Genomic DNA, 13,977 nt, shown 5'->3' on the forward strand with positions numbered 1-13,977 from the left:
TGTGTGAACATATGCTGTGTGTGTACATTGTTAGCTGTGTGTGTATATACACTATTAGCTGTGTGTGTATATACACTATTAGCTGTGTGTGTGTCTGTGTACATATACTGTTAGCTAATGTCTGTGTGTACATATACACTTTTAGCTAACAGTGTACTGTTTATGTACACACAACACAGCTAACAGTGTATATGTACACACATTTAAGTGTATATGTACACACAGACACAGCTGTGTGTCTGTGTTTATATATACACTGTTAGCTATATGTGTGTCTGTCTGTCTGTGTGCACATAACACTGTTAGCTGTGTGTCTGTCTGGACATATACACTGTTGACTGACGTTTGCAGTAACTTGCGCTCGTATTTTCAGCGGACGCCGCTTCACGGGGACAGACCGAAGCAGAAGCGCCACCGCTGCCGGAATCCCAATAAACTGGACGTCAATAGCCTGACAGGAGAAGAGCGTGTGCAGCTGATCAACCGGCGGAACGCCAGAAAGGTACCGCACGGCTACCCTGGGAGTAACTCGGGGGGGTGGGGGGGAATGAGACGGCGACCCCAGAGGTTACCTGGAGCAATCCCTTCCTCTTCATGTAAGGTTCTCCAGAGAAAAGAGATCTCCCGCTTATCCTACGGTCCAGTTTCTCCTGGGATACGAGAAGGGAGATCCATAGGACATTAGTCATTCTGTTAGTGAGACCTGGTTGTGGCCAGCTTGGTTCGGTCAGTTTGAAGTCAGATCCTGTTGACCCCTTAAGTAAATGTTGTTGTCTCTGTGTGTTTTAGGTGGGGGGGGCTTTCGCTCCTCCCCTGAAGGATCTGTGCAGGTTCCTGAAGGAAAACCCTGAGTACGGGGTGGCCCCGGAATGGGGCGATGTTGTCAAACTGTCTGTAAGTACGATTTCTGGCTATGTGAGTCCAAGAGAGTAACCCACATGAACTATTCATGCTATCATTCTAACTATTGTAACACTGTCGTGCGCGCTCTCCGGGGACACTGGGGCGCACGCAGCTTTCCGGGGACATTGGAGCGCGTGTGTCTCTCCTGGGACACGCGCGGCTCTCCGGGAACACTAGGGCGCGCGCGCCTCTCCGGGGTCACTGAGGGACACCCAACATCTCACACATACACCCAACATCTCACACATACACCCAACATCTCACACATACACCCAACATCTCACACATACACCAAACATCTCACACATACACCCCCAACATCTCACACACACACCCAACATCTCACACACACACACACCCAACATCTCCCACACACACCCAACATCTCACACACACACCCCCAACATCTCACACATACACCCCCAACATCTCACACACACACCCCCAACATCTCACACACACACCCCCAACATCTCACACATACACCAAACATCTCACACATACACCCCCAACATCTCACACACACCCAACATCTCACACACACACCCAACATCTCACACACACACCCCCAACATCTCACACACACCCCCAACATCTCACACATACACCCCCAACATCTCGCACATACACCCCCAACATCTCACACATACACCCCCAACATCTCACACATACACCCCCAACATCTCACACATACACCCCCAACATCTCACACATACACCCCCAACATCTCACACACACACTCCCAACATCTCACACACACCCCCCCAACATCTCACACACACACCCAACATCTCACACACACACACCCAACATCTCTCTCACACGCACCCAACATCTCCCACACACACACATCTCTCTCACACACACACATATCCAACATCTCCCACACACACACACACACACACACCCAACATCTCCCACACACACCCAACATCTCCCACACCCAACATCTCACACACACACCCCCAACATCTCACACATACACCCCCAACATCTCACACACACACACCCAACATCTCACACACACACACATCTCACTCACACACACACCCAACATCTCTCTCACACACACACCCAACATCTCCCACACACACACAAACCCAACATCTCTCACACATACACACACACCCAACATCTCCCACACACACACACCCAACATCTCCCACACACACACACCCAACATCTCCCACACACACACCCCCAACATCTCACACACACACACCCAACATCTCACACACACACCCCCAACATCTCACATTCACACCCCCAACATCTCACACACACACACCCAACATCTCCCACACACACCCAGCATTTCACACACACCCAACATCTCACACACACACACAACATCTCACACACACACACACACACCCAACATCTCACACACACACCCAACATCTCACACACACACACAACATCTCACACACACCCAACATCTCACACACCCAACATCTCACACACACACACATCTCACACACATACCCAACATCTCACACAAACCCAACATCTCACACAAACCCAACATCTCACACAAACCCAACATCTCACACACACCCAACATCTCACACACACAAACCCAACATCTCACACACACCCAACAACTCACACACACCCAACATCTCACACACACCCAACATCACACCCACACACACCAAACATCTCTCTCACACACACACCCAACATCTCACACACCAAACATCACACACACCCAACATCACACCCACACACACCAAACATCTCACACACACACCCAACATCTCTCTCACACACACACCCAACATCTCTCACACACACACCCAACATCTCTCACACACACACACACACACACACACACACCCAACATCTCACACACACACACACACACACACACACACCCAACATCTCACACACACACACACACACACACCCAACATCTCTCACACACACACACACACCCAACATCTCCCACACACACCCAACATCTCCCACACACACACCCAACGTCTCACACACCCAAAATCTCCCCCCCACACACACACCCAACATCTCGAACACACACACACAGCCTCCCACTTTGGGTCATTACACGTGCGCGTGCTCTGGAACCACAGGTGTGTGCCTTGAACCACATGCGCGCGTTCCGGAACGCAGGCGTGTGCTCCGGAACACACTGTCACGCGCTCCAGAACACACTGGCGCTCGCTCATGAATATACAAAAGAATTCAGACACAGAAACACGCAGTCAGACGCAAGTATTTTCGTTTCCTTTTTGCAGGGTTTTCTTCCCGAGACCATGTACGACCGCATCCTCACAGGGCCTGTGGTACGAGAGGAAGTAAGCAGGCGAGGGAGGAGGCCCAAAAGTGAGACTGCAAAGGCAACGGCATCGGCAACCGCATCCTCCGCCAACTCCGTGAGCGTGAACCAACTCCTCTCCAACGGCCTGATCCCGGGTTTGGATCTTTCTAGCTACCAAGCCCTGCAGCAGAACCTGCAGAGCTTGCAGTCATTGCAGCTGACAGCCGGGTTAATTGGCATGCCCGCCGGCCTCTCGGCAGTCGGGGGAGACGCGAAGAACATGGCGGCCATGTTTCCCATGCTCCTCTCCGGCATGGCTGGGTTACCCAACTTGCTGGGTATGGCGAGCATTCTAAGCAAGCCTTCAGAACCCAGCACTGACCGGCAAAAGGGAAGCGCTGCCAGGGACCCCAAAGAAGCCGACATGACTAAAGAAAGGACCTCCTCTCCCAGTGTTGACAAACCCAGAGAGAACGCCAGCTCCCCTTCCACATCCAAAGGAGCAACGCTAAGCGCAAACAACTTGGCGCGCAACCCGCTGCTGTTACCCAACATACTCTACCCAGGGATGCTTCTCACTCCAAGCCTTAATCTCCACATCCAAGCTGTGCCCCATTCCAACTTTTACGATGTACAGAACACTAGTAACGACAGGGCCCCAACGCAGCCCACGAACGCCACCACAGAGGCTGTTCCCGCCCCCGAACGGGCCCAGTGCGCCGGGACGGAGCTGAGCTCCCACAATGAGAACAGCACAGACGATGGTTCCGAGAAGGTGGACCCTTCCTCTGGATCCAACAGCGCTTCGTCCTCCGAAGACCCCGACTCTTCCGACGACGACTGAGCCGCCACGACCCTGCACTTACGTATCTCCGAACTCCTTTTGAACTCCCCCCTACCTTTTAATTATTTGAATTGTAAATATCCGTGTTCCGGGTTCATCAAGCATCTTCGTCCCGAGCGAACATTTCAGTATTTGTTTCGGAAATGCAAACGACGTTCAGGAAAACGTTTTGCATGTAATATCCTCCCCAGTTTCCGAACTGTAATATCAACAAAACGACACACACCGCGCTGTACAAATGTCAGCAAAAAGGCATTATAATTATGTTCGGGGTCGGTGAGAAGGGGGGGGTAATTTTATGGAAAAAACGAGGAAAATAAAACAAAAAAAGTAAAAATGTGCTCTTTAAGAGCTGTATATAAATAATATATTTGCAGTGAAACACAGAATACTCTTCCGCATATCGTGGTTTTCATTTCCGCCTGTCGTTTTTGCCGTCTCCCTCGCGCGTATCCTTGACGGAACTCAGCAATAATTTGGGCAGATAACGAATGTCGTGAAACTGTCCCCGTCGTCTTGTCTATTAAGCTTCACAGAGGAGGCTTCCGCACCGCATAACATGCTGCACAGGTACAGCAGGGGTTAAAAATCAAAATGACTGTGTATCCTATGTATGTATATATGCATGTATATATACACATACGTACGTACATACACACACACACGTATAGCAAATAAACATCGCTTATGTGCACATTCATGGCTTCGACAGTTCTGCAACCCTGCCTTTCACCATTATCACCTAGCATACAGTGCTTCCACTGCAGCAAGGGATTCTGGGAAATGACATGCAAATGAGCACACAGTGTCGCCTTTTGCCTCGAATCCATTTTTACATTGAACCCTTATAAGCTATATATGTATACACGTGTGTGTGTGTGTGTGTGTGTATATATATATATATATATATGCACACACATTCGCACATGTGTTTGTGTGTGTGTTATCTTTCGCTGTTAACTCTTTCAGTGCCTCATCACTTAAGTGACCGCAATGCCTCTGGCAGCAAAGGCCCTTGGTACATGGGAGGCGTTTGCATTTGTCCTATGTATTTATTCAGTATTTTTGTCTTGTTTGATTGCCTAGTGATTGGGTGTTAATCAGAGCACCAGTGGCTCCTCCATATACAGTACATGTTTTTATTCCTTCCTCTGCCTGTGCTTTGGAAAACCATTGATGGGGGGTTAACCCTTAGGGATCAAAGAGTACCACCAGCGCTGCTAAAAATCTGCCACTTTCTCAAACGGAAAGGGTTTGAAATGTGTGATGCAATAATTGAGATGTTCCAGATTTCGGTTAGTTAAGATCTGGTGTATAGTAACGTTTCAGGGCCTGGTACGTGCAGGATGAGCTGTTACTATAAAGTACCACAAAGAATACTCGTCAGTGTGTACAGGTTGGTTACTTACGGCTGTTTTATTCACGTTATCTCATTCAGGGTGCAATCTCTCTTAGCAAACATGTACACAGACGTACACACATATACAAATACACATATATATATATATATATATATATATATATATATATATATATATATATATATATACAGTGTTTGACAAACCTATACATTTGCATGCCCCGGGTGAGTGGATTTAACATCGTGGCGAGCTCCTATTGGCCCAAGCAGCACACATGTGGTACTAGGTGGCGAGTAGATTTTTTTTGTTTGGCGAGTAGATTTTTTGGTGATTTGTCGACCACTGTGTATATATATATATATATATATATATATATATCTATATCTTAACGAAGTATGGTAAACCCTATCCCTTGCTTCGTTTTTGCATAGCCAGTATAACCAACCCCACACTGATGAGACCCATTAAGGTTGAAACGGCTGTCTGTGGGTGGGTTTACTGGCTATGCATCTTTACCCTGGCTGTGCTCAAAGCTGTGACCCTGCAGCAAGCTTAAGCCTATAGGGGAACCATGTTGAATGGTTTTGAAGCAAAAGGTGCCACTGTGTGCTCATTTGCATGTCCTTTCCTAGAATCCCTTGTGAAAGAAACTGCCCTGCCAATTGGAAAAAAGGGCTGGAGGACTTGTGACTGGATACACACACACAGCACCACACTGCTGCAGACTCCTCGGGAACCTTTACCGCCCTGGCACTGCTATCTCCAATCTGATGAACGTACAGGCCCAGGAAAACAAAGGAAATGAAACTGAACACAAGCCAGGTTTCAAATTCCTTTGTCTCAGTTTATTAAGCATAGGGTAAAGATTTTTATACAGAAAAAAAGAAAGGTTTGGTTAGAGGCATACCATAGGTGTAACCTAGGTGTGGCTTAGGTTAGAGGTGTGATTTATGGGTAGGTAGGACATATTAGTGGAATGATTTTGGGGCGGAGTTCTCCCTATACAGGCACTGTCTAAATACATAGCCTATTCATTGTCTGTTATCAAAAAACCTTGAATTTCTTCTAACAACAATGTTAGATGATGTTGCCTCTCAGAGAACTATTCCATTGTTTACTGACCAAAACAGCAGGAAGCTGACAACACAAAAAGTATCTTAACAAAATCCTGAGCAAAGAGGAAATGTAATTTGGCAGAAGCTGAATACATTAGAAATTATATTTCAGCAAAAGCTGACTACATAATCTTAACAGGTAATCACAGACAAAATGGATGGTTTAACACAAATGCCGTTTCTGGCCTTACCTACTGTCCCTAGCACCTTGCTGCAGTGGAAGTGCTGTGTGCTGGGTGATAATGGGGAAAGGCGGGGTTGCAGACCTGTTTAAGACATGCAGATGAGCACACAGTAATATTTCCATTTGCTATATGCTTTGCTGTGGAGGGTTTTTGTCACTATTTTTACCCACCATAACTAAGTAATATATACACACACACACACACACACACACACAACTACCACTTTCAGATGTAGTAAGCTTTATTTTTATATAGTGTGTGTGTGTGTGTGTGTGTGTGTGTGTGTGTGTGTGTGTATTCATTCTGGTGCGCTGTGCCTTTTTCGTGTGTGTGTGTGTGTGTGTATTTGTATGTATAAACACACAAAGAGTAGCGCTAAAAAGTTAGAAAATAAAATGACTAAACTGTGCAGTACTAACGTGATGTTACTACATAAGGTGACCAAATAAATATTATACTAAACAGTGAAATACACAATTAAGTGAAAAAATTGACCAAAATATAATAAAGTGAAAAAAAGTGTCACATAAAATCCAAAAGGATAAAGTCCAAGCAATTCCACGAGATGGTTCAGAGAGATAAAAGTTCCAAACAACCAGATCCGTTAGAGCACTCTGCAGCTTCTAAGCAGTGGTATAGCCACCCACTCCATTACCTAGAAACAAAAGACAAAGAGAAGCGCAGGCTCCATAGCGTATAACTGTGTATAAAAGGGATACATTTATTATAACAAGCAGTCCCAAGGAATTGCACTTACAGGATGTTAAAAGAACAAATACATGGGAGAGAAATCTCTGTTAGGGAGTCATGAACAGGGGTGGAGGAGTCAGAGGTGGTCCAAAAAGGAAAAAACGTCCCTAGATAAGCCCTTGAGTATACCAAAATCTAAACACTTTATTGCACAAATTGATCAAAAACATACAATGAAAATGAGATGTCCTCTCCATTGCAGGGATATGCCACGAGAAGGCACACATACTGTATAGCAAATACAGAATGCATCAACATCCTATACGCCAATATACTACCAATGGGAAAAACCATTGGCGTCCCTGGTAGGAACAAGATCTCCATAAAAATAGTGTCACAGTCAGAGGGGCCGGTCACAAATACACAATCGGGGGCAAACAAGTGCAGGCTGAAGAACGAGTACGTTGGCGCCAGACGAGGGTAGAACACACCTCAGGACACACCCGCAAAAACACCAACCACAGTACACTAGGGATGGCCAACTCCAGTCCTCAAGAGTCACCAACCGGCCAGGTATTATGGATATCCCTGCTTCAGCGCAGGTGGCTCAGTTGAAGACTGAGCACTGAAGTTGGCCGCCTGTGTACTACGCAAAAAAAAATGTCCCCTCTGGGGACCGAAACATCCGGCTTCTGTTTGCACTTAGGACACAATAAATTACCCTTTTTTTTTTTTGCTAATACTCTGCTAATTCCAGGTCACTGTTGTTATTGACTTGTATCTAATCCCCTTTACCGTTCATTACAAACGCATTCATATAGGCACTCTGCCCTGTGTGTGCCGCCATTTTGCTCAGAGATACATACAGTGTATATATAGGCAGCTCGGACGTGAGGATGGGACGGAGGCGGCAAATAGTTCTTGGACATGCGCAATAATATACACGTTCATTCACATTTCAAAATCGTTTCGATTCTCTGTTATTATTTTTGTAAATAATAATTGTTACATTCTAACTGTTTTATAAAACATTAAAATTTCTGTTTTATTTTGTAGAGAAAGGTTTGGACAATCAAGTCCCGATATCAGTGCGACAGAACGTTTTTATACAGGGTATCATAAATCATATCTTAATGTCCCTTGATTTGAGCCAACCACAAGATGCAATAAGTGGAGTGTGTAATGAATTCCTTGTGCAATCTTGATCAACACTGATTACCAAAATATTACTCAGATAATAGTAGTTGCCACACACCAGGGCCTTAGTCGCTAAGTGGGATTTATGGTGTAATTGGGAAAGGTAAAGCCTGTGAAGCTGTTCTAACCCTTTGACCACCACACTTGTAAGAGAAACTACTTAGAGTATCATGGTAATAATTGTGTATATAGCACAGGTAAAACCACAAGGTAAAGTTACTCACAGATTGAAGAACTGTTGGCTCCAGGAGCGTGCATCCAGCAAAGAGATGATGTCGATAGTAGAATCCTCAGTGGAGAAATGTGGAGCACAGCATGCAGGAATAAAAATATGGGGTACGGCACACCCAAAGATGAGTTTAAAAGCAATTTATTTAAGGGCTAGACATAGGGGACATCCTAAAACATGGGCTTTTCTCATACCCTACCATGTTTTTGGATGTCCCCTATGTCTAGCCCTTAAATAAATTGCTTTTAAACTCATCTTTGGGTGTGCCGTACCCCTAATTTTTTATCCCTGCATGATGTGCTCCACATTTCTCCACTGAGGATTCCTCTATGTTTTCTTTTGTAGATGGTCACAATAATGCTATAAGATTTACCACATTGTCTTTGGAAAAAAGTACAGGAACTGCGTTACCGCTGAAAAAAGATGTATGTATGTATGTATACACACCCACACCCAAAGACACTGGTGTGTGTGTGATACACCAGTGTCTGTATGTGTATCATACTCACACACACTCTATATGTGTATTGTGCAGGTATTTGAATCACATGGGTGATCTCTACTGACTATCATTACCTACCTTTACCGTGCACTACCTACTCCTCTGCGGAGGGACTTCACCTCGTGTGTGCGGCCATTTTGTTCAATATATACATAAACACACCCACACTGCATACAGTACCAATTTTTTAGTGGGGCTCGCTGTAAAAGTTGCTGTATTAACGCAGTACAGCTAACACATAATTCGGTGTAATAATCCCCTCTAATTTCCACTAATTTAGGGTCCCCTAAATCAATGTTTTAAAGCAGCAGCCACCTCCCCCCCCCCCCCCTTTACCAGCATGGGAATCTGGATCATTGTGACTGAAACCTGCAATGTTCAATTCCAGGGATCCCCTGACTCCTAAGATACCACGAAGGAAGCACATTATGGTCCCATAACGGGGAAACAAAATGGCGCTTCACACTGACCAATAGGAAGCAGTGACGTCATCCGGTGCGGTTGCCACGCATGATGCCGGGGGAATGAAATAGCTCAGATGGCCAACTCCAGTCCTCAATGGCTTAAGCACAGGTGGCTCAATCAGTCCCAGCTTCAGTACAGGTGGATCAGTCTTCAATTGAGCCCCCTGTGCTGAAGCAGGGATATCCTGAAAACCTGACCGGTTGGTGGCCCTTGTGAACTGGATTTGCCCATACCTGTGTTACCTTCACCGTTGAGGATCTTGAAAACCAAGGGATCCCCAGGGGGTAAAACGCGTCAGTTTCAGTCCCCTTACATACCCCCATATTAAAGAACATCCCTTCTGCTGCTTTAATCATTTTTGGGATGCTTTATGTTTTAGGAATAAATTCAGATACCCCCTTCAAGTCAGCGGAGAACTGCCACAAATGGGACGCGTGTAATAGCAGAAAGGGGATTTATTCAGGTTAATATTCCTTTTTTTTTTTTTTAAAGTGGGGTAGACCGCTGTGTTACACAGCCACACACACACTCACACTCGCATGGTCACGCACTCGCACAGCCACTCCCACACACTTGCACGGTCACACAGCCACTCGCACGGTCACAGCCACACACTCGCACGGTCACAGAGCCGCACGGTCACACAGCCACACACTCGCATGGTCACACACTCGCATGGTCAAAGGCACACAGCCACACACACACTCGCACGGTCACACAGGCACACACGCACAGGCACACGGCACACAGTTTACAAAAAGTCATGCGTCCATCGAGTCCGACTTATGCTAAATTTAGACAACCGATACTTATCCTATATTTGTATTTACATTATTTTGGTTCAGAGGAAGGCAAACACAGACCCCAGTGACACAATAATAACTTTATAACTTTATTTTTTATACAGCGTTTTTTTTCCCAATGGGACTCGGAGCGCGTCACAATTACAGCGTGGCGATGCGGTTCGCAGCACATTGAAATGTTACCCCTGCGCAGGTGAGCTTACACTCTGTTTTTGGCTGCCTGAGGCACAGAGGTAAAGTGACTTGCCAAGGAGCTGACACCAGGATTTGAACCTAGATCGTCATCACCCCCACCCCGTCGTCCTCGTGTTCTCATTAGTATGAGCGGAGAATTTAACCCAGTGTTAAGCCATTGTTTTCACATTCTGATGATGTCATAGAAAGTTGGTTATGGGCTTGTCAAGTTAAACACTAAAGAAAAATGTGATCCTAACTACAGCTATCCAAGGGTTAACCAATAATAAAAAGAAATATTGTGTTGAATGCAGTTCAAGAGGAGGTGTTGCGATAAAAATGCGCTCCCCTTTTCTAATGGCCCCAAATTAAGATGCCTTCTAAGCCCTGTCCACTTTGTGACATCACTGGAATTCAAAGCGCCTCATCAGAGAAGCTTGAGATAAGACAGATGTTCTGAGAAGTCTCTTTGAAGTCGGCATGGAATACAGCTCTGTGCCCCTGCTGTTTCCTCTGGAAGTATAGGGGGGGTCTCCAGAGCTGAACCCCATTCATTCCAGCTCCCGGAACCTGTGGAATACCGGGAAAAGGGGCAAAAAAAAAATGGGGTTTAGGGGGAGTAACTGCTCCATTAAAAAATAAAGTTGGTTATCTGTGTTAAAGGGCATCACTGATCTTACTTTTCAAGGATACTTTGGTGTTCGCTGCACATTTTTATGAAGGAAGAAGTTATCACGGTGCTCCCCCCCTGCCCCCCTGTCCCAAGCTGCACTGTCGGCAAGTCCGAATCATGCTTGTGGTCCGAATCATGCTTGTAATTGAACCATGCGTCTTCAAAAAAAAGTGAGTAAAGACACTGACTGGCAGTGAGTTTGATGCAGGGGAACCTGGTTCAATTTCCGTTGGGTGATGGGAACAGTATAATTGTACAGGATTTATAAGATCTCATCTTGGGGCTGTAACTTGTATCTTCAGAAGGACAGACGAAGAGATGGATCAAGTGAAAGGTGCATGGTCTGTGTTAGAAACCTTATCAGGACTCAAAGAACTCAACATGGTCAGCCTGTTGGGCAGAGGGTATATAGAAGATTAAAGGCAGTATTGGCTGAAGGAGTGGCTCAGTGAGTAAAAACTGACTCTGAGTTTGAATCAGGAACCTGGTTCAATTCCCAATGTCTGCACCTTGTGACCTTGGGTAAGTCAATATCTCCCTGTGCCTCAGGCACCAAAAATATAGATTGTATGCTCTACAGGGCAGGGAATGTGTAACAAACAAAGGTGCATTTCCTGAAAACTGTATTATTTTTAATACATGTATGAAGCATGGGGGTGTCCTTCTTCCCAAGATACATCATGGAGAAGCTTGTCGGTTACTTCATGGTTGGTAAATGTCCCACGGCACGCTGGCCAATGGGAAGCTGTGGCAGGTGATGTCACGGCTTCCCATTGGCTCACGTGCCGTGGGAGATTTAAGCCGCCATGTTGCGTGCCCAGCCATGACTGATACCGGCATGACCCATGGAAGTATCTTCGAAAGCAGGGGGTCCCCGGAGCTGAAATTTCCAGGTTCAACTTTCCAGGCCTCCTGCTTCATCCCTATATCCCCCAAAAATAAAAGCACCAAAGGAGGAAACGCGCTTTTCACCCGCTGAGTGCCCCAGGATTTCGCTACGTCATGAGTTCTGGCACCCGCAGGGGTTCCCTATGGCGGAGTAGCTACCTCCCAAAAAACATGCTCGTTTTCTTAGGGGAGATCTAATGTGATGGTGGACGGAAGTGGGAAAACTCTTCCCTCATCAGGGACTGAGCGAGGTGGTCACGTGGTCGTAGGGGCAGTGGCACTCTGAGGTTGCGGCCCCTCCAAATATGCTTATAAATTGCAACGTCATCATTCTTTTACAATGTTCTCATTCTTGGAATCCGTCCAGTTGTTTAATTGTGTCCCAAATACGGTTATCAGGGGTTTGTGGTCTGCTTCTAGCTACACCGTATGGTCGTGAATATATTGATGATATCGTTCACAGGCAAACCGAATTCTTAAACGCTTCTCAACTTCGTTTGTATGTATATATTTATAAAGCGCCATTAATGTACATAGCGCTTCACAGCAGGAATACACGTGACATAATATAAATAACAAATAGCACATGATGGGAAGAAGCGCTTCTGTTAGGGACTGTAGGTAAAGGCCAGAAACTGCACTTGTGTTAAGCATCCATTTTGTCTGTTCATAACCAGTTAAGATTCTGTAGTCAGCCTTTTGCTGAAATATAATTTCATATGTATTCAGTTTCTGCCAATTTACATTTCCTCTTCTGCTCAGGATTTTGCTAAGATACTTTTTATATTGTCAGCTTCCTGCTGTTTTAATACACAATAGACTGGTTCTCTGAAAGAGGCGAAATCATATAATTTAGTTGCTAGAGACTCAAGGTTTTTTGATAACAGACAATGAATAAGCTATGTATTCAGGCAATGCCTGTATTGGGAGAATCACGTCCCAAAATCATGCCACTAATATGTCCTGCCCCTAAATCACACCTCTAATCCAAGCCACACCCAGGTTACACCTACGTTATGCCTCTAACCAAACCCATTCTTCTTTCTGTATAAAAATCATTACCCTAAGCTTAGTAAATTGAGACAAAGGAATTTGAAATCTGGCTTGCGTTACGTTTCATTTCCTTCGTTTTCCGGGGCCGTGAAATCATCAAAATCGGAGATAACAAGTGTCAGTGCGTGAAAAGCTTCCCGGGGGAGTCTGCTGCAGACGATGCAGATGTGTGTATCCAGTCACAGAAGCCTAGGCAAGGAAAAGGTTTCCTTCAGTTTCTGACATAAAAGTGAAGAGCTTACAATCTAATTGGTAAGTAGGAAGAACGTACAGAGACAGTAGGAGGGTGTACTGGTAAGTGTGTCTGCAAGGGGCCAAGGCTTATGTATGCGGTGTAAGGCTGAGTCCATAGAGACTTCAGCCGTGCGGAGGCTGAGGGAAAGCGGGTGCTTTCCCTGGCCTTAGACCGCGTGCCGTACAGGCGGGTGTCGGGGGGGGGCCTGTGACATCATGGAGCTGGTTCGCCCTCATTGGGCGAACCACTCACGTGACCGGCCCTGCCCTCCGGCGAGCACAGAAACTAAAATTTTCTTAAGACACACGCTTGCGGAAGCGTGCGCGAGCCCCTGCTAAAGCCGCTCTCATTGCGGCTGCAGGGGCTCACTGCCGAGAAG

The 13,977-nt window shown here is 45.9% G+C and overlaps 1 protein-coding gene across 1 annotated transcript in view; it reads left to right on the forward strand.

Moving 5' to 3' along the window:
* Positions 1-4,417, forward strand: part of CHD9 (chromodomain helicase DNA binding protein 9) — a 197,196-nt gene extending 192,779 nt beyond the window's left edge. Inside the window, 3 exon segments of the mRNA XM_075577155.1 lie at positions 374-502; positions 790-894; positions 3,162-4,417. Coding sequence (XP_075433270.1) covers positions 374-502; positions 790-894; positions 3,162-4,028 — 1,101 coding nt within the window. The 3' untranslated portion in view covers positions 4,029-4,417.
* The last annotated feature ends 9,560 nt before the right edge of the window (positions 4,418-13,977 follow it).

Source organism: Ascaphus truei, chromosome 19, assembly GCF_040206685.1.
Source record: "Ascaphus truei isolate aAscTru1 chromosome 19, aAscTru1.hap1, whole genome shotgun sequence".
In the NCBI taxonomy this organism is placed as follows: Eukaryota; Metazoa; Chordata; class Amphibia; order Anura; family Ascaphidae; genus Ascaphus; species Ascaphus truei.